Source organism: Thunnus albacares, chromosome 6 (genome assembly GCF_914725855.1).
Source record: "Thunnus albacares chromosome 6, fThuAlb1.1, whole genome shotgun sequence".
In the NCBI taxonomy this organism is placed as follows: Eukaryota; Metazoa; Chordata; class Actinopteri; order Scombriformes; family Scombridae; genus Thunnus; species Thunnus albacares.
In genome coordinates, this window is record NC_058111.1 from 34,737,705 (window position 1) to 34,764,209 (window position 26,505).

The 26,505-nt window shown below is 39.5% G+C and overlaps 1 protein-coding gene across 1 annotated transcript; it reads right to left on the minus strand.

Annotated features, from left to right (window-relative positions):
• Positions 1–5,169: 5,169 nt before the first annotated feature.
• On the minus strand, positions 5,170–21,661 carry wsb1 (WD repeat and SOCS box containing 1). The gene is made up of 9 exons (XM_044353139.1): positions 21,240–21,661; positions 18,872–19,040; positions 15,883–16,166; positions 14,927–15,058; positions 13,678–13,778; positions 10,362–10,534; positions 9,758–9,871; positions 7,651–7,758; positions 5,170–7,409 (listed from the first exon to the last, which is right to left on the minus strand). The coding sequence occupies exons 1-9, from the start codon at positions 21,277–21,279 to the stop codon at positions 7,247–7,249; spliced, it is 1,284 nt and encodes a 427-aa protein (XP_044209074.1). The 5' UTR covers positions 21,280–21,661; the 3' UTR covers positions 5,170–7,246.
• Positions 21,662–26,505: the final 4,844 nt, after the last annotated feature.

Below are 26,505 nucleotides of genomic sequence, written 5' to 3' on the forward strand. Positions count from 1 at the left end.
GCTTTATTGCTTGCTAAGATGAGGTAGCAGAGGGTGGTTGTTTGGCTGTTCTTTGGTGGGTTGAACAGCATGCTTACAACCATGCACAACTTCATATTGAAACCATATTCCTTTATTTGGTAAGACAGATCAAGGGACTTGATTCAAGAAAAGTTTCTCATACCAGAGGGGTTGCTAACCTATTGGTAAGACCAGTGGAACCAGTTATACACAAATAGTTTTTGAACCAGTGAGTGGGCCATGGCATTCAGACAAAGCTGCCTATCAAGCCAGTTGGGTCAGCCACTGTAAACTGAGCAGATATAATGATGATATAAGGCCTGGTCATGCTGCCAAAATTGTGAACCCATCCTTTATGATGATGCTGCCTATCATGCCAGTGGAACCAACCATGGCGGTTTAGCCTGAGCAAATCCAATGTAGATACAAGGCATTCAAGCCACCAAATATCTGCTCTTTGCTTGGTGAGAGTAGGATTCAAAGACAGTTTGAAGACATGTTGGTCAAGGTTAGAGAATGGTATCACCTGTCAGAGGGCTCAGTAGATTTATGATGGCACAGTCTGATATCTATTCATTTACCATGAGCAATGGTCTTCCATAGGAATGCTCACTCAACATTTGGCATATTTTAATGTGTCACTGTCATCTGATCTAATTCATCTTTATTTTTATTATTTAGAATACAAAGGTGAGGTGAATATATTCTGGCACTTTAGTCTATCAGCACCCACAAAGCTGCCAACTGTGTCCTGTGTACATATATGCACTAACATGGATACAAAGATACATAGATGCACAGATAGACATAAATGTGTGTTAGCTGAATTGGTCCAGTCAAATCAGTTTACATATTACTCAGTGATAACGGTGTTTTCTCTTCCTATTGAATCATATTTATACTAGTTATAGTTATCAGTTTATTCCTGATAACCCTCTGCTGACATGCTTGTGCTGCATTTGTTCTAGATAATTCTACCAGCACATGTTGATAATGTTTCTTGTGTGAAGAGAGCTGCTCAGCCTGCTCTGTACAGCTCCACCCAACCCCCCCCCCCCCCCCCCACCCCACCCCCCACCCCCAACCCATACACACACACACACACACGCACACACACTTCATTTCCTCTCCCTCTGGAGAAAAAAGTTATATAAGTAGCAAAATGACTTGTTTTGCACCTCAGAGACAGAACTGACTGAAACCAGTCTGTATGATCACATGTTTAAACTCTCACAATATTGGGGCGTGCAATTTTAGGTGCACATTTGAAACTGTTTCGCTATGTTGTTGAACTCCAGCTTGCAGTTGTGTGTTTTATGACATTTTCTGAACAACAGTGTGAGCGTGTGTAGATGTGAGAATGTTGCTGCTGCTGTAGAAGCAGAGTAGGGTTTCTGGCACAACTCTACCTACTTCTAACGTGCATGGACAAGGGAAAAAAGTCTAAAGAGGTCAAAACTCAACTTTATTGTTAGACCAGCATGTTTCAGCTTGTGGCCTTCATCAGGGCCATCATCAAATACATTACAAACAACATTTAAATAGGGTAGGTATGAAGCACAAAAAATTCAAAAAGGTAAAAAAATATTGCACTTGCTTTTAATTTTAAAAGTATTTTTACTTGGAGTCCTGAGAAGGATCAATTTTCATGAAAAAATATTTTTGTCTTACATCTCTGAGAAATTTCTGTAGATCTAAAAACAGTTCAGATGGACTCACAGACAGGGTTGGAACAAAGACCAAGTTCAAGTACAGAGAGCTGAGTAGAGGTCAGTTCAGTGCTGCTCAGGTTGACAACAGCCAATTTCTTTTTTTTAAAAGTGATTTTAAAGTATTTTGCACATTTTGGGTTAAAGCCTCTTCTGTAGGAACTCAAGTACCACCCCTTAGTTGCACTCTCCAGTTTATGGACCAAATATGGTGTCACCCATGTCCCTTATTGGACACTCCTCTAACCTCTCTGCCAGTCTGGGACAATGATTGGTCTGAAGCCACATGACCATGTACCCAGCCCATCTTTGTAGATGCCCCATTGGTTGATATGTGTGTGGCTGTATATGATTGGTTGTCTTTTTTTACTTTTTTTTGATTTTTTTCTGCTTCATACTTACCCTACTTAAATGTTGTTTGTAATGTGTTTCATGATGACCCCGATGAAGGCCACAAGCCGGAACACGTCGGTCTAACAGTACAGTTGTTCTTTAAACTACAAGTGTTGCTGTTCCTGCAAGAGAGGAACCAGAGTTTCTCAATTCTTCTCTGAGATTGACAGAGATTCTGTGTGCAGTGTGATACATAACACATTCCTCCACCACAGCGCCATGCTTCACCTCTGTTATGTCAGCCACCCTCTGATCCATGTGAGAATAGTAGCATTTTGCAAAGCAGTGTGCATGGATGCACTCTGGTTTTGGGATAATAATGTGTTATTTAAAAGAATAGAAGGGATAAGACATCATAAAATAACTATAATTATCAGTGAATGGCAGTAAGAAGCTCATAGTTTTTTTCTGCCTGCAGACTGCTCCACCCTCCTGTCCTTGAGAGCCCATAACACAGCAATGACTCACTTCCTGTTTATTGAAACCTCTCTCTCACTGAGACTAATATCCTCATGAAATCACATGATGATGATGACACAGAGATCACGCAGACATTAGAATGAAAGTTGGATATAGTACAATATATATGCATTTCAATATTTAAGGAGCAAAAAAAAAAAAAAAAAAAACTTGGTGAGAACATCTATCATTTTGACTTCTGTGACTTCAACAAGGAATGTTCTCTTCAAACAGGGTGTCCAACTGAGAGCCCTTCCCACACCTTGGGTCCAGGGGCCTGCACCTAGTAGGCCTGTTTGGTAATGTTTTAATGCTTAAAGGATATATGTGGGGCACTTACTGTAGGACATCCTGAACAAATACAATAAAAAGCAAACAGACTTGGAGAATAAATGATGACATACATGAAGCATGTGACTTAAACATCACTCACGCTTCCATTGAAGAGACAATAACGTTCCTCAAATGAATACATGAAACAGACTTCATATTTTCATCATGTCCACATGGTTTTCCATCATTTGAGCTTTGACTGCATCTTTTTTAATGACGCCATCTCCTTGTGTCCTCTTCTTCTGCAATGGTTTAATGGCACCGACTGGAGCCAACTGTTTATCTCCTGATATTCACGTAATGGTAGTGGATGGATACACACATTTTCTTTTACCGATCTTCTGGAAATTTGATTAAAATTGGCACCACAGCCTGTAAGCTCTGCCTTTTAAAATATGCTATACAAACTTTAGCAATATATGTATCAAATGTTTAATGGTGAGCAGATGAAAACCTCCCTACATAGATAGAGGCTGAGTTCTTTGATCTGTAGTCTGCTGTGGGAACTGTGCTTCAGTCTGTGTCCTCCTCCCTAATGTTTAACTGCAGATAGTAACAGTCCAGGTCAATAATAAACCTGGTCACAGCTCATGTGTACAGAACTATGTGTGTGTGCGCATGCATGCGTGTGTGTGTGTGTGTGTGTGTGTGTGTGTGCTTTGACTGCTGGTAGTTTTCCATTCAGCTGATAGGAGGATCCCTGCAGGCTGTTAAGTAAATTTCCAATTCCTGCTATCACAGCTGCCACAGATAGAGTTTTACAGTGTTTGAGTAGATATGTAACCACTGTTGCCACACCATCGATTTTTGGGGGCATTTGAAAGGTTGATTGACTTGACTGAATGTAACATTCTGAAAAAAAAGCAAATTAAATACACATTTCCAATGATCTCCTTCAACATAATTCTTTAAAAAGATCATTTATATTTTGGTGCAGTTATTAAACTCTTTTCTGTATTAAGAGGGGCATTTTTAGGAACATTTTGGAAGTATTTGACAATCATCAAATTATCTTTTTATTATCTAATTTTCTTAAATCTATGAATAAAAGCTTCTTTTTTTATCGGGACCAGGATGTAATAAGATGAATAAGCTATGATCTCTAGATAACTGGCCAAACAAAACATTAGTAAAATCAGTAATGAGTAATCTACTGGTCCCCATATCCATTCCAGTCCCTCTCCTCTAGTGTTTAATGTCCCTATGCATTTGTTCCTGTGATGGTCTGACAGGAACAAGCTGACATTATTAGCAACACAGGCAAAAAAACTAAATTTCAGGTCGTTTCATTAAAATGATGTTGTTGACTGTCTATTGTTTGTTGTGAGGCCAGAGCATGACTGACTGCATCTGGGTGTTTGATACTTTTGTAACTGAAGGATGACAACATAACCTTTCTTCCTTGAGTTGACTCTGGTATGGTTGCAATATCGTGTTTGACCACACACACTAGCTGACCATTTATAAGCAGTTATAAACCAGAGGGGCGCTGTTTCACTCAGAGGAAACTGAGTGACAAAATTGGCAAAATAAGTCCTTGTAATTGAATAAGGAATGGATTGCTGTTATCCAGAACCCCCCTCTGCATTTTAGTATATAAATGATGTGAATCATATGCTATAATCTGCACAGTCACCAGATCTTGGCTGAACACCTGTGGAAGATTTTGCACCTCCACTACCATTATCTAAACAAGACGATGGTATATATTTTGTATGTATTTCTATATTTTGGTCAAATCAATGGATTTTATAACAAATGATATATTATATCTTATAAGGCCTATTCTTTTTGTAAATATATTGTATAGAACCTGGATGAAGAGGTCCTAAATGAATACACTAAACACACCAGGCCTAATAGTTACTGTTCTAAAGTTAGAGCAGTATTAATTGACTCAAATAAAAGATATCTGAGAAATAACTGTTTGATTGTTGCATATTATTTCCAAATATTTAATGCTATACACAAATACTCAAGATTTCAAAGCTTTCAGGGCTTTAAGTGTTTTGGAAATTAATACAATTTCATTTATGCAGTTAATGCATGCCCCCAAGCCAAAAAGGAATCACCAAAACTCATCTCTGTCACCTGAGGACCCATTGCACTGTCTCACACATCAATAACCACATTTTTTGTTAAAAAGCCTTTATTGAAACTACAAACACAAAAAACATTACCAGAAAATTGCAGGAAATGTATACATTCATATATATTTGATATATTTAGCGCTTCATACTGCATCCAACTGAGGCAGGACTGTGTTTTTCCAATCACATTGGTTACAGGTATACAAATGTCATGTTAAGGTTCTGTGTGGAGAGTGAAGTTCTGCAGCCCATTCATGAGACACCCTTTATATCAGTGGAAGAATATAAGAACCTGACTGTTTACAGACTATCATACAGGGAAACCTTTGGCATTAGCACTGACTGTCAGAAAACGTATTGCCAACAAGGACTGACAGCTGCTCTGCACCCACCTGACTACACAAATACAAACAGGACACTAAGAGCTCGTTTTCCCTTCTTCACATCTCCTCTCACCACATACAAACTGAAAATGACAATCAAGAAATAGAATATTTTTAGAGTTACTATGGATTATCATGTGCATATTTCTATCACAAATTCAGTGAACATGAAGGTTTTTGACACCAGATGAGAGAGGCTGGCAGTCAGTTGGTCTCATTTGTTTATCAGAGGAACAATGTTTATTACTTTCAAGGTTGCTGCAATTGCTCATAGTCATATCTACACACAGCAAAACATGTGACAGGGCACAGTCGCATTCAGTGCCACAATATAGGTCTGACCTTCAAAAAGAAATGGAATACATCTTTCTTTCTGAGCTTTAGCAGTAAGACAGGTGTAGTTATTTGTAGACATTTTCACATTTAAAGGAGAACAAAAAGTATATATACAAAAATACAAATGTTCAACAGAAGAACGTGACAAAAAAAAAGCTAGACTTTGATATGTTTATAGACATGACACAGTTTTGTATATACATACATGTCACATGGAATTGTGTATACAGGTTTTGTACAGGTTCAAATATAGATAGCAGTTAAGCAGCAGAGGGGCTTTGCTTTAGTGTGAGATCATCAACAACACTGGTCTAAAGGCTTTATACTACCCTGCAGGGCAGGGAGTACACGTGCGCACACACACACACACACACACACACACACACACACACACACACACACAAGTAAATTCAAGCTTACTGTTGCCATTTCTGTAGCCAGTCTGAGATGTGTTTTGGGTGCACTGTGGGTGGGCTACACCTGCATGAAAAATTAACTTTTTTTTCCATTGGCCAAATGGTTAGCGAAGGTTCAAATTTCAATAGATTACCAGCCACAAGCCACTTGAATATTTTACCAGCATTTGGCAGGTGACTGCTGCTAATTTTATACCCTGGTTGGACCAATGTTATTTAGCAGTGGATATTAGGAGCCATTTTAAGAGGAATTTCAAGATACCTGGTTTGTTAACTAAATGTTGACATTGAGTTGAATGATAACCAAGTTACATACTGTGCTGGATCACGTAACTGCTGATAATATCATATGTTTTTGTATTGAAATAAAAACTGCTGCTAAGCCACATTAAAAAAAAACAGGTCACAGTGACATGTGATTGTGCCATGGTGCTGTAAAAATACTGTTTCAGAGAAATATTCAAAATTTGAGAACACTTGCTGCTTGAATTGTTTCTCCTTTTCAAATATAAAGATAAGTAAGTCCACAGTATCAGTAGTCCACAGATCTCAGTATTGGCCTTCAAAAACCCCGCAGCCTTTAAACCCTTACGTCCCATGTATCTCTTCCCTTTAGCTCACCCACTTTAAAAACTGATAACTGGACATTAAGAGCAAGCACCACTGCAAAGCTTCTAATATTAAGTGCAACAGCCATTTCAAGTCAGAGGAAAAGAAGAAGAGGAGTTTAGTGAACCTGATGAAGAGCTGGAGCCAGCTGGAAGAGGAGCTGAACACTTACAGGTACCACACTAATGTGATGGAGGGAGCAGGAGGCCCCAGAAATAACTTGACCTTACAAGTATGGATGGTGCGCTGGCCCCAGCGCACTCCTTTACTAAAGCATTAACAAAAATAAATATATACAAAACAACACATCCTGCTGTGTGAGGATGTGGTGGGGGGTTGAGACGGGGGATGTGGCTCTGGGGCATCAGTAAAATTTAACTCTTTTCCTCTTGTCCGGATTGGTTTCGTTTGTTAAACAGAGTTCTCTGAAAAAAAAGTTTCTCTTTCAGACAAGTGATTCATTGGTTTTCCAGCAGCATGCTGAGGCAGGTGCAGTGGGGGTGGCTGGGTGGGGGGGGTTAGATGACTTTGTAGGTCAGGTAGTCGCGGAGTGGCGTGGGAATGGCCAGGGCCTCCACCTGCTTTGTGGTCATTACCCGGCGGAGAGCCATCCTGCACATGTGCTGCAGACTGGCAATGCTACGAGGACACTCCCAGAAGTGCACACCACCGTCACGAGTCCTAGGAAATGCATGCAACTCTTTAAAAAATCATGACAAATCAAACTGCACAGGTACATTATAAGCACACAAGTGAGTTCAGTGGTAATTTTAAAAAACGGTTAGGAATGCATACAGCCTGCTTGTGTGACAAGCTGAAATGGAGAACAGGTTGCCTTGGAGGTCATAATGCAGGAGTCAATAAGATATGACTGAGGTAATGTAATGTGATCTCTGTGTTTGAACATGTGCGGATGTCTTACCCAGCAGCAAGGACACTTCCTTCAGCAGAGAAGGCACAGCTGAGGCCATTAGAGAGAGAGGCGATGGCCTGAGGAGCCCTTTCCTCGATGCTCCAGAAACGAACCAGCCTGAACAGACAGAGAAACACCAGGACACTGCTGTCAGAAAGTGGACTACCTTTGTATTGTTATTGTCAAATGCACAAAAAACAACATAACTGCAGTTCAAATCCGTGACAAAATGTACACAGTGAAAACCATTTCCTCTCTGAAATTCCAGCTGATTCATACAGCCAGCCCCTGTATGTCCTAACAGAAGTCCAACTGGACTCACTTCATGTCAATGCAGACTCTAGAACACCTGTACAACTGCTGATTATTAAACTAACTTCAGCCAGCAGTGGGACTTGTGTGGTCATGAACTGAATGAAGCCATTTGTCTCAACTTCTACCAACTTCCCAGAACTCAGATGCTTTTTCCAACATTGCGATGTGCTATTCTGAGTAATAATGGACAAGTGTGTGTTCAATGTAAATCAATCAATCATCGTCACCTGAACTGAAAAACCTCATTTTGTCATTATTTGATTTACTAGATGACATCATTTATTCATCATGGTTATTCATGTAGTACTCAGCTATTTAATGACTTCTGTGACTCTGCTGGAGCTTTGTCAAGTCTGACAAAACAACCCTGATGATGTCATCAGTGTTACCTTGGCCTTGACCTGGAGAGTTACATTTATAATCACTGTCTGTGATGCAAGCTGACTGGGTTTTGAGGACATGGACTTTGCCAGGCAGAGAGAATCTAAAGAAAAGATTCTATTTGTTGCATTGTCCCATATTTGTGCTCCTTAATAGGATATCTCTACCTCTGCTGCTTTGATCTTGACCCCATTTTTTTAACCTTTAAAAAAAAAAAACAGTCTCAAATGAGTCCCCCAACTTCATGGACATGTAATACTAAATCACTGGAGGGCTCCTTTAACAAGACTAAATCTTCATTTAAACACAATATCAGAGTCTTGGACAGGAGCTAGTCTTACAGGTCTAGCAGTCATTTTTCTCAAAGGTGGCACTTGAGGAAAGGCCACAAGGTCATTTAAACCAAAAAGGGTTCGCTCCCTTGATGGTATGAATGTGATCAGCAAATTCATTGTCAATCTACATCCAGATTGGTCTTCTCTAAAAAAAACGTCATGGCAACCTGGCCAGCAGTTAATATATCTTTTTCTATGTATGGACCAAAAAGTCACAAATACTCTATATTCACTTCTATCTGTTGGTTAGCTTTATTTCCTAATTTGACAGTATTTACAATAATCACATTCAATTACACTGCTAGTAAAACATTCAGCACTGGCATGTTTTTTCCCCTCCAGCCACCATTTTGTGGAGCTTCCCCTGCTTCTCTCTCCAACAGCTCAGCGCTCAGCCAGCGCTCAGAGTGATTAATGGCTACCTTGTGATAGTCATGGGACCCATCCAAACACACCAACATACAGTAGCTCTCATGACTTGCCTGCAAGATTAAAACAAACTGCAGCGAAGCATGAAGCTTACCTGCTGCAGACTGCTGTTTATGTGCACTAGTACACAACAAACATCCACTCAGAGGCACACAGCTCAACACGTGTGTTTGTGAGGAGCTCATACTGAAATGACTGACTGTTTATAATCTCAACACCTTGAAATGAAAAGTGTAGCAAGCAGTGCAGGTGTTTATCTAGTGAGCAAACAGGTTCATGCTAATATGTGATCACATATACAGACACAGAATAAAACTGATCTTTTCAATCTGGGTTTTGAATGTTAACAGGTTTTGAAGGTTATCACTGAAGGTCAGCATTTGAACATTGTACCTATATTAATGTAACAGATTCCATTCACAAGAACTAAAAATATGTGGTTCCTCTAGAGGTGTTATTGAGAAAGAAAAGCTGCTGACTAAACATTTACTGAGTCACGAGACCTTTACGCTCCACTAACCACAGAGGATACTGAGAGAGAAGCAGAGACTACAGAATACTGAAGCAGAGCTGAGCTCATGCACGGACACTGAGCTGGTGTTGAAAGAAATGTTATAAACATATCCTGTTAACTCTGATGTCATTCGGTGTCTTACCTGTCGTCAGTAATGCTGGCAATGTGGCGGCCGTCAGGGCAGAAGCTCACAGAGCGAACCCAGCGGTCATTTGCCCCTCCAGCGAAAATGGGTGATGGGGGAGGGAAGAGATGGCTGGAGAAAGATGAGAGCATCAGAAGACAGCAACTCAAAACATTCACTTTGTGAAATATCCAACATCAGCACTTGAAATTTAAACTCTTACAGCCCCAAGCCCACTGATTCCTAATGAGGACAGCTCACAAATATATAGTTTCTTTTTTTTTTAAAAAAAAAGTCTCTGTAATTTTCTAAAACAGCTGGTCATTGTAGTTTTTAGCAAATGTTACTCAAACAGGAGAGAAGAGTGTATTTGTTGGGGACCCAGTGCAACGATGGAGCTCTATGGCACAGAGGAATATATATATCAGGCTTTCATACACACACACAATACTTTTTAACAAGAAGAAAACTATTGAATTTCAGACTTTTCCTTTAAAATGCTGCAAAATATAAATAAACAAGAGTTGCATTTCCCTGGCAAAAAGAAATGGTATAAGCAAGACAATCCACTTACACCTTTAATGCGCTTATTAAAGAACGATGTGATTATGTTGTGTCTTACCCCAGCTCCAGCAGAATGGTGGCCTTGTGGTGGTCCCATACGATGACCCGGGTGTCATAAGAGGCGGTGGCCAACATCGCCCCATCTGGTGAAAACTCACAAGACACCACATCATTGTGGTGCCCCTCCAGCTTCCGGATCAACGTGTACTTATCCATGTTCCATAGGAACACCTGCAATGTGAAGAAAGGACTGTTATAGTCCATGGAATGATTTGAAGAGAATATAGAGATACTTTCTTACTCCTATCATTACTATATGCACATAAAGCATTAATAAATTTAATTAAACAACAGGAATTAAAACAGAATTATGCTCAAGTTATGCTCAGTGTCATCGTAAAGCTTTGTAACCTTAAACCAAGCCAAACAAACAAAAGAGCACATGCTACACAAGAAGCAAGGCTAAAAATGTCAAATGCAACACTTCACTTATATTCACATTGTTTTCACTATTACATTATAACTACCATTCAAACATCTTTGTTGTGTATTAAACTACAATAACATTGAAATGTATACATCTCATAATACATCATTTAATATACTAAATTAATACTTCTATTCTTTTAACAAAAAAAGTCTACACAAAAAAAGAGAAAATAAAACAAGTAGTAACTTAAGGTAACATAATGTTACTCCACTGGTTTCCCCTTTCAGAGTTTTAGTTCACTGTGTTTACAATAGGCTCGCACCTCCGGCAGAAGCCTACGAAGAGAGACAGATACTGCAAGAGAAAAGAATATTTTATGGCCAAAGGGTTGATACCTTTGGCAAGTATACATATGCATACAAACACACACACACACACACACACACACACACACACACACACACACACACACAGAGTACACACACTCACACACACACAAACTGGTAGAAAAGTGATCATCTGTTAAAGACTTTTGCTTTTAACAGTCATCTATGGTCAGCATGTTCAGTATTAGTATCTTTGTTCCAGGGCAATGCATGATCAGAGAACTATGCAATTATAGAACTTCTGCAACTCATCACTTTAGTGTTGTTAGAAATTGAAAAATGCTTTTAAGTGCTACTAACACTGCTTGCCAGCAAACAAATGCAGTTAATGATCTACATCAAATCATAACAGTTACATGCAGACTAATGGTTTAGTTTCTTCCTCCCTCTAGTTGCCCGTTTCCTCACTTTCTAAGTTTCCCCATTTGAGTTAACATATGAATCATTGTCTCTTTCACTGATGTCTAATTTTAAGCACAAGAATGTTGATGGAGGAATGCAGATGAATAAACCACATAATTGAATGCTGTTCCACTGTGTCTGCCAACAGCAGACCTTCAAACGCTCTTATAAAAAGAAGAAAAAGCCACAGAAGAACTGCAGATGGAAAATATTTGCAAATATTGGCCGATCTGTGGACCACAAGGTATTTTGCGCTGTTTTTTTCTCATAACAAGTTTGTCATTACTTTTCTTTTGAGGCTACAGCTGACTTATAGACAGGGTCCGAAATTAACACCCGCCAAGCGCCAAATGTGGGAAGATTTTCCGTTTGGCGAGTAAATCTCAGAAGGCTATCGCCACGTTGGCAGGTAAATGTTTGTACCAAAATAGTCATGTAAAAAATAGCTGGCATGATGGTTTGGAGAAAATGACTCATGTTTGTCCCTATACGATACGTTTTTTTTTTTACATGCGTATTAAAAGTGCCATAAAACTGTAGGAGGGCTTCAAACAGTTTGAGGTGAAGGAGCGTCAGCCACACACCGTTTGGAGCGCTGCTAGTTTCTCGGCACTGTTTACCGTACAGGACTTCAGCTACTCACAGCTAGCTATCCTTCATTAAATAGCCATTATGTGGCAATACTGTATTCAATATAATACCTTATTATCTCATTAAAATGCACTGGAACAAATGTAATGTATATGTGACACAAAAAGGCAATTTCTTATTTTGGCTGGTAAAAAATGTGCTTGAGCTGTGGGTTCGTTCATCTACCAGTCCCCTTGGCAGGTGAGTCAAAAAGTTAATTTCGGACACTGTTTATCGCTACAAGTGCTCTGCAAAGGCACAAAGAACTTTGAAAAACAAAGAATTATTAGTGTATAACAATAATCTGAAAGCTGCATGATGCAACATTTGCAAAGCACTGGCAGCTGCTAACACTGACTGTGAGGGGAGGGGGGTGGGGGGGGTGTTAAACTGTTGTGGCTGGCTGAAATGTTTCTATAACTTGATATTGGCAGCATTACAATGTTACATTATGCTACATGGGAGACATTGAACTGACAGTAAAAGGAATCCTAACCAAGTAACAAAAGAGAAAGCTAGCGTGTGCAGATGGTGGACAGTGCTATTTAGAGATAAGGGTGGGGTGCAGAGGTGGATTTGGGAGAGAGGTAGGGGGTGAGGGGTGGGGGGGTGGGGGGGTGGGGGACAGAAGGAGTATTTAACCACCAGTTTAATGATAGTTTTAAACTGAAATGAATAAAAATTAATAGAGGAACTGCGACAGCAGAGGTAGACAGACACGGAGCAGCACCTACGTACAGATTGACCTTGCGGGTCAGGTGCCAGGCTGCCCCTGGCCAGGCCTTTGGGCACTGTGCATCCCCGGTTTACACCGGCTGCTCAAAATGTCAGCGCGGCGCTCCCCTCAAAACCAATCACACACTGAGCTCTGCCACCACCTGTGACAGGGAGAGCAAGACACACACTGTAGGGACACACACAGCCTGGCAAAGCTACCACCATGTCTACCATTACCACCATGTTCAGTTTGATTAGAGTTGCAACATTTGTAGATAAGGTGAACTTATGGTGGCCAGTCTATGGAATCAATATTCAGAAACATGGGAAGTCATTTATTAAAAAGAAGGAGATATTTGTCCTTTGATAATATGCAAGGTTTACATGAGGTCAGAATTATGTTTTACAAGTAACTTCAATTCTTTTTTCAAGACTTCCCTGCTGTAATGATTTTAAGTTTTTCTTTGCTTTTCCCCCATTTCAAAATAAATACACTTGTAATATGCAGTGAAAGTTTACCTAACCTAAAAAACAATAGTGAAAACAGTTGTCTGCTCAGCATGCAAACTTCAGAACACCAAAAAAAGCCTTTTTTTCCAACTGCAAACAAACCCAAACAGTATCTAAATGCAGGCAGCCTAATTTATCATGACACCGAGCAGTTTGTTTTTAAAGTGGAAATGGGAGGGCAGGGCTGATGGGAAGTGTTTTCATTTGTAGGTTCATTGAGCATACCTGATCACAAGCAATAGCACAAAGATTAGCTAGCAAACCCCTCAAAATAAGGGAGAAGGAACTTGTATACGTACTGCTTTGCCAGCGCCAACTGAGCAGAGGATGGAGGAGTCGGGGGAGAAGGCGCTACAGTACACCCAGTTCTGATGCCCCCGCAAGACCTTCACCATGTTACCTGAAAGACAAGCCACATTATTTCTGATGACGCAATACACACAAACACAAACACACACAAAAATACTTTAGTCTATATTTATCAAAGGATAATGCTGGCAATATTCTCTATTTTACTTATTGTAAACTCCTACCCTGTCTGTGGCTCTCAGCTCCAACCCCATTGGTTCCCATTGAAGACATAAATCTATAAAAACGACTCATAAATATACAGTTGCATTTTTTAAAAGGTAATTTATTAAAACAGCTAGCCCAGACTGGGTCGGTTGATTGAGTTGGCATACTGGTGAAGATTATGTATATCTGTATATGTTAAAAGCAAGCATAGTGTTTATTATGCTTTTTATGTGTTTAGTTTCATCTTTCCTTGCAACATCAATAAACCTGGTGACAAGGAGCCCACCATATTCAGACTCTTGATGTTAGGACTGTCAACTTATACACAGCACATATATCCAGGGCAGACAACAGTGGAGTTCTATGGCACAGAGGAATAAGATGTATCAGGCTTTGATACACACATGGGACTTGTTAGAAGGATGCATTCAGTGTTGGTGATTGTCTTTCCATGGGATTAATGAGACAAGAATGCAGAGTATCACAAGACCTATCCTTGAAGTTGGAATAACATAACACGTCGTATTTTACTTAAGCATATTAGACTACAAACTGATCTACAGTAAATGAGGTATTAGCAGCATGTGCAACTGATTTGAACTGACCTATAAACAATGCATGGAGGGAATGTAGGTCACAGACCTAATGCTATGCTATGCACTCATGCATCAATGTATGGCTGCCCACACTCCATTTACATGATCTGTGCCTGCTTGTTGAGGAGTGTGTGATTCATACAGACCATACAGCAGATCATGTCTATTTTCTCTGCATATTATGTCAAAAAAAAAGATTACAAATACACCAGGCTTTAGCTGGGTCATTGTACATTGTTGTATAAACTTTATAACCTGGCCACCAGCTCCTGCATCTTTCTTTCCATAACTGGTGAGGGCTGGCATTTCCCCTGTCAACAGCACGCTCTCACTTCAAGACACAAAAGGTCACTGAGTTCTGTAATCACCTCATAACAAGTGAGGTGAAAACAAAGAAAGAAAGAAAGACTGGTGTTAAAATGACAGCTCTACATACCATCATCTTTGAGGTCCCACACACGGAGGGTCTTATCTCTGGATGCAGAGACCAGCATGAGGCTGCCATCGGGAGCAAAGGTCAAGTCTCGCACTACATCAGTATGATCCATCAGATTCAGCAACAATTTTCCTGCAAAAAGTCATCAAATCAGAGGATTATTGAACACCTCAGCCGACATGGTAAAGTGTAAACTCCTGAGAATTTCTAGGACATGATACATGATGTTTATAGACACATCAGAACTGGAACGCTTTGTGTGCTGAACTAGAGAACTACAAGGGAAAAACCCACAAAAAACAAAACTATGTGAGTACAGTCTGGCATGAAAAGGTGCGCTGGTTCCCTGGGATCATTAGCACTAACAGTACAATGACCGAAGGCACGCTCTGTGAATATATCAGTCTACAGTACATGTAATTGTGATTATAGGATCTATTCTTAACATAACATCTGCAGGTTGCTGCCTAATGATAACCTACATTAAACCTTGGCTTTCTTCCAAAGCTAAGCTTGAGTCAGTTTACTTAGAATATCTTTTCACTGACAGTGTGCCAAAAGTAAGTCTGTATAGCCTTTAACTTTCAAACAGGAATTGCTTCTGTGATCCACACCTCTCTTCTTTCCATTGTAAACCTTCTGTTTGGGCATTCTTGGAAGAAGTATGCCTGTGAGGAATATGAGGATGTAGAGTAATCCTACAAAAGACTGTTTTCGTTCTAACAAAACATTTCAATGTCACTATTAGCTCGTAGCATACTCTCTCTTTATTGGAGCAATATGCACTATATGTAGACACATGACTGCAAAGGTTATATTTGCATTTGTGTCTCCAGTTTTAAACATGGGACTCAAGATGCAACAAGCAAGTAAAGAATGTCAGTTATAGCTAGAGGGGATCTTGGGCAAAGCAGAAGAGGGAAACTACTTCTAATAAGACTACAATGTGTCCTCACCAGTGTAAACATCCCAGATCTTGATGCGACCATTGTTGAGGCCTGTTGCCAGTAGCAGCTGGTCCTGGCCGAACTTGAACCGGTGCCACTCGATGTTAACACAGCGGCTCTGCTTCTCTGGTACCGAGGAGCCGAAGGCCAAGCCCCACACAATGTCACCACAATCGATGGTGTGCTCGCGGGGCTCGCTGGCCATGGGAATTACCTGGCCTCCATCGCTGTTCTGACAGGACAGGCGCCGGGGGCTTGAGGCATCGGTGTCCTCTCCACCATGGCCCGTAGAACTAACAGAGAAAGTAAAAGTAGACAACTGGTGAATACTTGAGACTATAAGTTCTAAACAGTCTTTATCATTTACAAACATTTTTCCCCATCCTAAAATGTCTTTATATATGTGTAGTTCTTCTGTTCTAAGCCCAAGTAACTCTCAGCTGAAAGTGAGAAACTGACTTTTTACAGTGTGAGCATTACTGTCAATGTGTCACAGAGGTATTAGTCAGCTGGAAAGTTTAGGATTTTTTTTGTCACAGCAGAAAAAAAAAGCAGCCAGCAGCATTGCTTGCTGTTTGGGAACAATGAGCACTTGTTCTACAGACAATTTCAAAGTGTGGCTCTGGGAGTCAGAAGGCCCTATTGAGTGGCAAAACAGCCTGTTAAGCAGAAAGGCAGCTGATAATACAAGCCACGTGTCCTTGGCTTTGAGGAGCACCTCTTTGTGTTGGTTCTGCTTCCTGTGTTAGGCAGGGAAGGATACCTAGGGCAAATAAACTGCTAGAAAGGTTTTACTGGCACATTTGCCAAACACCACAGCATGAGCAAATGATATCCTGAATTGATTTTATGCAGTGTGCAACTAAAACAGTACAGTGGATACTTTATAGCAATCTGATTTTACAGCATGAACATCCAGTGGAAACATTCGTCAGCTGCTAATCTTTTCTCTGCTTCTCTCAAACATTTCCACACTTAGTCCTATTTGGTTAAATATGCATACCTAAAAGAATGCTTTATCAAAGTGTGGCTAATTCATCTGTGAAAATGATTCTGTTCACCCCTAGCTTAAAACAGGTCAACATGTGACATAATGCTAATGACATCTAGTTCAGGCTCCTGTTAATCTCCAGGGAATTTGCTGGTTTACATAATTCCAATGATTTACCTCTAAGCTGCAGATAGGCATACTTGAGTTTGACACAGTAAAGTGCAGTTAGTCTGTATGAGTTTCTAAATTGAATAAAATGCAGATAAATATGCTGATGCCAGTGCAGGAACAGTGAAATTCAGTTTTGTGGGCTGGATTTAGTCAATGCAAATTTAACAGATAAAGCCAGGAAACAGCACTGGTATGCTCATTGGCTCTGAGAGATGGACAGTTAACATGGAAAGTCTGTCTCTCACTACCTTCAGACTTCCCTACTCTTTCTGTGGCTGTCAGCTCCAAGTCCACTGGTTCCTACTGAAGACTCACATTTTCAAAAATGGCTCACAAATATACACTGATCAACCAAAACATTAAAACCATTGACAGGCCAAGTGAATAACATTGATTATCTCATTAAAACGGCATGTGTTTAGGGGTGGGATATATTAGGCAGCAAGTGAACACTCAGATCTTGAAGTTGATGTGTTGGAAGCAGGAAAAATGGGCAAGTCTTTGACATGGGCCAAACTGTGATGGCTAGACAACTGGGTCAAAGCATCTCCAAAACATCTCTCTCTTGTGGGGTCTTCCTGCTATGTAGTGATCAGTACCTACCAAAAGTGGTCCAAGGAAGAGCTACTGTAGCACAAAGTGCTAAAAAAGTTAATGCTGGCTATGATAGACAGGTGTCAGAACACACAGTGCATCGCAGCTTGCTGTGTAGCTGCAGACCACTGTCCACTGCTGAAAGCACCTCCAATGGGCACATGAGCAACAGAACTGAACCATGGAGCACTGGAAGAAGGTGACCTGGTCTGATGAATCACATTTTGTTTTTACATCATGTGGACGGCCAGGTGCCTGTGCATCGTCTACCTGGGGAAGAGATTGCACCAGAATGCACTATGGGAAGAAGGCAAGCCGGTGGAGGCAGTGTGATGCTCTGACCAACGTTCCGCAGGGAAACCTTGGGTTCTGGCATTCATGTGGATCTTACTTTAGCATGTACCACCTACTTAAACGTTGTTGCAGACTAGTACACCCCTTCATGGCAACAGTACTCCCTGATGGCAGTGGCCCCTTTCAGCAGGATAATGCACCCTGCCACACTGCAAAACATGTTTAAGAATGGTTTGAGGAACATGACAGAGGTCAAGGCCTCCAGATTCCCCAGATCTCAATTTGATGGAACATCTGTGGGATGTGCCGGAAAAACAAGCCCGATCCATGGAGTCCCCAACTCACAACTTACAGGACTTAAATGATCTACTGCTAACGTCTTAGTGCCAGATACCAGAGGACACCATCAGAGGTCTTTTGGAGTCCATGCATCGACAAGTCAGAGCTGTTCTGGTGGCACAAGAGGGAGCTTCACAATATTAAGCAGGTGGTTTTAATGTTACGGCTGATCAGTGTATGGTTTCATTTTTTTTTAAAAGGCTCAGTCATTTCCTAAACCAGCTGGATGCTGTAGTTTAGGAATAAGATACATCAGGCTTTGATGCATACTATACTTTTTAGTGGATCAATCATATGTGATATGTGTGTATAATGTATATATGTATATTATTATATATAGTCTTTAGTTTTTATCACTCACTCAGTCTTTTTCTGACTGAGTAGCTGTAAAAAGTGAATTTCCCCTGTCAGGATCAATTAAATTTCATTCACTGATCTACTAAAAATTTAAAAAAAAACAAAAAAAAACCTCACTCAGTTTACAATTAAAGGACCTTCAGGCTCTGAAGTCAGGCACTCTTGTTTTTTTTCATTACTATTTAAAAAAAGGTCTTAGCTATTACATAAATCTGTCATGAGTCTTGTGTAGTTACTACTGATTCTACTTACAAGTTCTTCAGGCATTTTGCCCAGGGAATGAGCCTGACGATGCGATGCCCCTGAGACCAAGCGAAGTAAGAACCATTAGGTGCAAAGGCTACTGTCCAAGCCTCGCGTCCAGACTTCTGGTCGAAGGGAGCAACAGGCACCAGGAGTTCACCGATGAACTTAGCCTTACCTGGAAAAACAACAGTGTTACTTCAGCTGCATAGGATCACTTATTAACATGTTACAACCCCTTTGCTAAGTCACTGCAAACCACAGAAATTCCAGTCATCCAAACTAACCTCTTCACTCAAACACACAAGCAAACACACACATATGAGTGGGCTTGACAGTGACGCTGGCATCTGATTGGCTGTTCTAACCAAACCGGTTATGCAGTAATGGTGGGTGGAGTACTTTCTAAGATAAATAAGTTAAATCTTCCGTCATGTAATGAACAATGATTAAAAGCATGAGAGTTTTACAAAGAAACTGTTGGAGATAAACACTGTAAATCCACACTCTTGTTCCATACTTGAACTCTTAATATATTAACCTAAACTTGCTCCAAGTCCATTTGTACAAGACAGTAAGATCTACTTTGAAAAGTAACCTTTATCTTATAATTCCCCTCTCAATCTAATGGATTCAGGAGACAACTGACAGATCAATAGAGACAATTTCACAACTACCAGGACTTGCAAGTGAAGTGACACAAATAGCATCAGAGAATGTAACCTTCATACAGAAAGAAAGAACAGGGTATATCAGAGTTACTGGAACACATTTGAAGACTAAATGTAATGAAATTTGAGACGGTTGTTTGAGAAAAAAAAATGCAGTAAGGTTTTAGTAGAGACGTGGCAAATTTAGAGGCAATAAAATGATATTTTAAATGGGAACTATTTGAGCTTACATATTTACATACAGTGCTTGTTCTGAATATTCAGAACCATAAATATTACATTAGTGACAATCCTTTTACAACAAATGACAGCCATAAAACTATTTACTATTCACTCTTTGCACGTGGCTTGGTACAGGATAAATACAAGTTTGTTTGTTTTTGATGTAACATAAACTTTGTGATTTTAATTTTTTGAATTTTAATTTGAATTTAATTTAGCTTTTTTCCGTGAAGGGTGGACTAGCAAAGTAAGAATATGTGTTGACTGTGCACATGATAATAAACTTCTTGAATCTTTTCTGGGTTTTTTTCTCCTTGCTGCTCAGTATGAAGTCTTTTTACGTGCAGAAGCGTAAAGGTAAGTATATTATAAGTATATGAGGTCAAGTCTAAAGGTAACCATGAGGTGCATTCTGGGTCTCATATTTACATTTACGACGCTGAAGTTAGCTTGTGATTCGAGGTTAGAGGAATATCAAAGGCAACATAGATTATGATATTTAGCGGCTGATTTTCCGTTTTTTTTTATCACTTACGCTTATGAAAAAGACATCGTAACAAAAGCCTTGACGCTGTTTAAACCCACTTTCAGATCTGTAAAACCTTTATTTTGCTTTATTTTTGATCGTAAACATCGCTGATACAAAATGCAACATTTCTGATATTGCACCCAAAGAAATTCTGACAGAGAAAGAAAAATGAATTCCCTTTCTTACATTCACATTTATGACAGTGAAGTTTAACTATATGAGACATGAATGTAGTTTATATGCAGATGAGTTCTCTAGCCTACAGTAACATGGAGCGTGTCAGCTCGCACGTACGTCTGTGGTTTTGGGAAGCAGGTTATGAATCTCTGACGGCTGCTGTGTGGGGGAGGGAAATGTCTGAGCTGAGGTTTGCATCAGCAACCCAGCGACAAGAAAATCCACTTTCAATCGTTAACGTACCAAAGCACAAAGAGTGACACAGCAACAAACTAATTAACCAAATTAAACCTTAATATACCAACTGTAGTTCATACATGTATTAACGGTAAACAAAACAACACACTCCAGCTGAGACGTCAGTTAATTATGCGCTTCAGACATGAAGTGCGTTAACTTAGCTGTAAAGGCTTCATTCATAAATCAGAATAATTAACGCTTAACTATGCCTATGACGCTCACACCTTGCAGAACATATAACAGACCATTTACAAAACAGTGACTCGGTGTGGGTTGACCGAAATTAATTTCAATGGCAGCATTGAAGGCAGCGCCTACAATGAGTAAACAATGCTCTCTACCGCCCAACACGGTGTATTTTTGTGGAAGAACATGTGAGCTGTTTCTTGGGTTGGTGTGATATTATTTCTTCATGCGAAAGTGGACCATTAAGTCAGAACTTTACACTGTCTAAAAACGATGGAAATCGATGTTATAAGGCCACGCTGCTCAGAGTGCCAGCCCTTAAAGAAATTGTAAATGTAGAAATTCTACTTACCTATATCATTTTCGTTTACAGAGTCTGGGAAGCTTGCCATCTAAATAAGGACAGAGACCTAAGAGAAAAGCCAAGCACGGACCGTAAAACGAAGATATCTGGAGAAAATAAACAATTGGTGCGGATTTACACGGCGGATTTCACTCTGCCGATCTCTACTAGAGTCAGTTGAATCCCTCCGCCAAGCTTGAAGTCCCGGGTGAAAAATACAGTCGTCGTTAAACCTCCGTAAATATATTTTTTTCCCTTTGATTTCCTCGACAACGGAACTCTGCTGTTCGGGAGACAGTAACGTTACTCTGGCGGATAAAAACTATTTCGCAGTGTTAATTCTACCGTCGTCACACAGAGCGTGGTGTTGTAATGGCTTCTGACTGTACAGCATCAAGCTATTTTCATCCAGAGGACGGCTGAGCATAAACCGGGGGAGGGTTTTCATTATGCACGTCAGCACAGTTGCCATGGTAATACTATTAACACCGCCCCCTACTGTATTGTTTGTTTGTTTTGTTTTGGGGGTTTTGTTTGTTTTTTTGTTTTTCTTTCTCCCCTTTCACGATAGTGGCACCGGAGATCCGGCGGTTTTGCAGGTCAGAGTTCACCTTTGTTCAACTTTGAGAGGAAAGATGTGTTTTTATTTCATTTATTTCCATATTTCCACATCATGTCTTAGAATGATCAGGTTCTATCTGCAATCCAAGTGGTTTTTAGTTATTGAGGTTCAAAGTTTTGACATCCTAGTCAGCAAAACTGATATATAGTGCAATTCTGTTTTATTTGTCAAAATAACAGTCATCCGTAATGTGTCCTACTCTAAATGTATAATATCAAAGTCCTATCACATGTTTGAATGGAGTTTTCATGATGAAGGTGATTTTCAGATCAAACTTTCTAACTGAGAGCTCACTTTTTGTTTGGGATTATTTGGTTCTAACTGCTGAGGCTTCACAGTGATGGTGGTGGTTTTCATTGACTGATTTTAACTAATAACACAGTTCATAAAGTTTTACCAACAACAAAATTCAAGACAATTAGAAAAAAAAAACATTTAAAAAATGTTTCTCCATTCATTATTTTCTCTCCTTGTTCTGCTTTCTTATCTTTTTCTGCTCCCAAATGTACTTCTTTTTTATTTTTTACTTCTTTTTTTTTGACAAACTGGGGTCATTGTCAGTGTCTCTGAATGTTTCACTGTCATCACTGAGTCTGCTGCAGGACTCAAGTTATAATGTTAAACAGGCATCAAAAATAACTAAATAAATAAATAAACATAAACATACTCAAAATGTGAATAAATTGTCAAACAATAGTTTCTTATGAATGACTCATTTTTGACCAAAATGTCAAATAGAACTTTACAATTCTAAAGTTCTGATTCATTTTTAGGCCCTTTCCATATTTATTAATTTCCATATTACTTTATTTCTACATCTCCTGTATAATGAGGGATGATGTCATACAACTACATCATGGTCTTTCCTGAATGTCTTCAGCTCATCAGTCTGGGTGATGAACAACGATGGCGGCACACAGACACATCCAGAGACTCCTGGCTAATAGGCAGAAATTATATACAACCTAAAATGACTCTTTGTTAATTATAGTGCATATTACAGTAACGCCCCTACTGGCCCATTGTATAAACATGTGGTCAGTCATCTCTGGTTTGAATTTGGAATCATAGGCTATCCAACTTAAAAGTCTTCATACTTCTCATCCACTGTATGATAGATATACCAGTGAATTTGGTGATTGAGTCAAGTGAGTCAAGTTGGCTGACATTAAAATATATTCAATATCCAAATAAGCTTTACTGGCATGACAAATCAGAAATCTATCTTGCCAAAGCAGTACAGAAAATTATTAAAAATGACAGATGATTAGCAATAAATATGCAATAACATGCAAATATCGACAATAATATCAAATACAATACAATAAAAGCTTTTTATGTATTTATTTATTTTACAGATGTTATCATACAGAAACATGTACTACAGAGCTTGTTTCTCTATTTTGCAGCTATTACTGCACACTGACTTTTCTCCCCACATAGACAGATAGGGCAGTTTCTGAAGATCGGGCAGATGGATAATGGATATATGGATATATATTATTTAATTTTTCAAAGAAAACTTCCCTCAAATCCTTATATTTCTCACAGTGTAATATGAAGTGAGGTTCTGTCTCCACCTCTGGCCTCCCTGGAGAGCCTGTTCTGCTTGTGACAGTCTGTCTCTATGGCCCGGCTGTGTCCAGACGTCTCCTTAGTTTTCTATCAGTCGCGGTGCTCAGGTATTCTCCCACCATGTACTCTCTGTTTAGGGTCAAATAGAATTCAAATTTACTTTGTGATTTGGTGGTTCGTTCCAGTATTTGATGTAATTTTCTTTTTGTTTTGAGATGATTTGGTTGGGCCAGATTGTTTTCGGTGTGTGTGGGCAGAGCTTCAGCAGCAGCTGGCAGAGAGGACTCTGATCTTTGTTCAACTGGTGGCACTGACGGGCTTTGTACTGGTAAGAGTGGGGGTTGCAAGATTAGAGGTGTTTAGAAAATTTGATGGCTCACTTTTGAATTTTAATGATTAAAGGGCACTAGCCAGGTTCTGCCCTGCAGGCATTATTGGCTGTGTGTCTGTGAACTCTAAGTATGTTTTTGCACAGTTCTGCATGCAGGGCTTCCAGTGGATGTTTTTCCCATTTTGGGAGGTCTTGGCTGGTTAGTGGGCCCCACACTTCACCACCATATAACATTATTTGGTCTATTACTGAATTTTGAATTTTGAGCCAGGTCCCACTTGGAATGTCAATTGGATTTTTTCTTTTGATATTGTAAAAAACCCTTCTTGCCTTCTCCTTCAGCTCATTCACAGCCAGGCCAAAATGTCCAGTATAATTGATATTCAAGTCTAAATATGTATAATGTTTTGTATGCTCAATTTCTATATTTCCCAATGTAAATCTATTTTTCAGAGAATTGGATTGTTTTTGAAGTCCAGGCTCTGCTGTAAGCCCTCTCTGGAGGGAGACAGGAGAACCAGGTCATCAATCTCTGTGTCCTGCAGAGTCACACCAGGAGCTGTGGATCTTTGCAGTTGTTCTTTTCAACTTTTACATGTTGAAAAGAGTTGGGCTCAAGTTACAGATCTCTTTCACCCCACAGCACTATTTGAAGTAATTGGTTCCAATTTTAATTGCACATCTGTTATTCAAGTACAGTGATTTCATTAAATCATAGGTTAACTCTAAGGAAAATATCCCAGAACTTGGAATTACATCAGGCCCACATGCTTTTTTGCTTTTGAGGGCCTTAAATTTTGTTTTCAAATCGTTCATGGTAACGGGGAAATCTAGAGGGTTCTGGTTGTCTTTGATTATTAATTCCAAATTTTGTAGTTTTTCCAGCATTTGTTTGGTTTCTAAGTCAGTTCCTGGTGGTTTTGGCCCAAATAAGGTCTGAAAATATTCAGTCCATATGTCTCCATCCTGTATGAGCAGCTCCTCAGGCTCAGACTGACAGTTCCACTGTCCTCAGAGGGAGTTTGATTCTATACTCTCTTCAAGTATGGTTTTGACAGTCTTTGTCAAACCAGTGTTTCTTTTTTTGTTTTTTTCTTTTGATAAAACTGTCACCTTGACTACTGGTGACTTCAGGTTGTGCACCAGTCCGGGCATTAAAATCACCACATTCCTGCCCCTGGTAATGACATATCTGTGACTCAAGGCAGGGAAACAAGTCATCAGAGAAGTAAGGAGACTCACAGCACATAGATATATATCCGTCTGTGTAGGGATAGGATCTCTTTTTATTTTCAGCCAAATATTTTTTTTTCAATTTTGAGAATTTGTACTGAAATGTGTAAATTTGACTCGTACCATATAATGAGTCCTCCTGAGTCTCTACCTTGACTAACAGTAGATCATTTCTGGGAAGGGGCAATAACCTCTCTGTAGTTGGGAGGGCAGTGTGTGGGTACATCACCTCTACACCATGTTTCTGATAAGATTATGATATCATTATTATTTATACTACCTACAAAATAAGAGGTTTCACTTCTCAGACCAAAGACTGAGGAGTAAAGACTTTGGATATAGCAAAAGACTATTTTAAATGTACTCATTGAAATAGTCAACAGAACATGAAATAAAATAAAACAAAAACAGAAACAACTTTTACACAGGTGACCTTGAAGAACCTATTAGAGTGAAATATATTTATATTAATTATATAATATATTAATATTTTCCTCAAATTAGGATTTGTTTCATTTGAAAGATGCTCTTAATTGTAAAATAGTAAGAGATTCATTATAATAAATATGCGGAAAAAATGAAAAATTGAGATTGAACCAAACTATGTTAATACAAGTACATGAAATTCTATTTGGAAGTCATACCAATATGATGGAGGACTGATGCTATATCTGGCTTACTAGGAGTCCACTGCACAGACTGCGTAGCATATGGATTCTCTTTCTCTTTTTCTTGACCTCTCTCTCCCTCATTTCCTGGTTGCTCTTTCTCCTTGGCCTTCTCCAGATACCCTCCTAAATAAACAATTTATAAATAAATATAAAAACAGATATTTGCTTTTCTTGTACATAACATATATGTAGGGTACATAGCATGCATAACAAAGGGTACACATTATAGCATTCATAGGCTAACTTTAGTTAACAAGCTCACTAATAAGCTCACTTGCGCCCTTTTGGAGCAGAACAAAACCCTACTTTTACTGCTACAGCTTTCAGTTTTCTTTTAATTACAACTTATGGGTCATCATTTCAGTTGTGTCCTTTTGGCACTGAAGAGATCTCACAGAGAGTTTTCATATGACACATAATACTCATTCACCAAACATGGCACTTAGCCTATGCCCCTTTGGCTCCAAGCTCTTGAAATCAGAAGTTACTTTGAAGGCTAGATTTCATTGCATATACAGTAGTTTTAATACTTGAAGGTGCACTATGTAAGAATTGGCCCGGAATTTTAGTTTATGACATTCAAAGATTAACTCAAATTATCAACAGAATGTGAAGAAATAAGTTTTGATGTTATGTCAAAGACCTATATGTATCATATGTATCATCTACTGAAGTTAGCATGCTAACTAGCTAGCTCTGGCTCGTGCTGTGTCATAACACCACTTTGTACCTCAGGGGTGATAGTGAGTCACTGTAGCATCCAGTCTGCCCTCAGTCCAACATGAGAGGAAGAAGAAGCAGCACTGCCCCCCAGCCAGCAGGTGATATGGTGATATGTCAATT

Coding starts and splice junctions, on each gene's coding strand:
- wsb1 (XM_044353139.1), bottom strand. CDS start 21,279: ATGGCAAGCTTCCCAGACTCTGTAAACGAAAATGATATAG. Junction 13,779..14,926: donor GTGGGACCTCAAAGATGATG/GTATGTAGAGCT, acceptor CTTGTCTTTCAG/GTAACATGGTGAAGGTCTTG. Junction 10,535..13,677: donor CAGTTGGCGCTGGCAAAGCA/GTACGTATACAA, acceptor TTCACATTGCAG/GTGTTCCTATGGAACATGGA.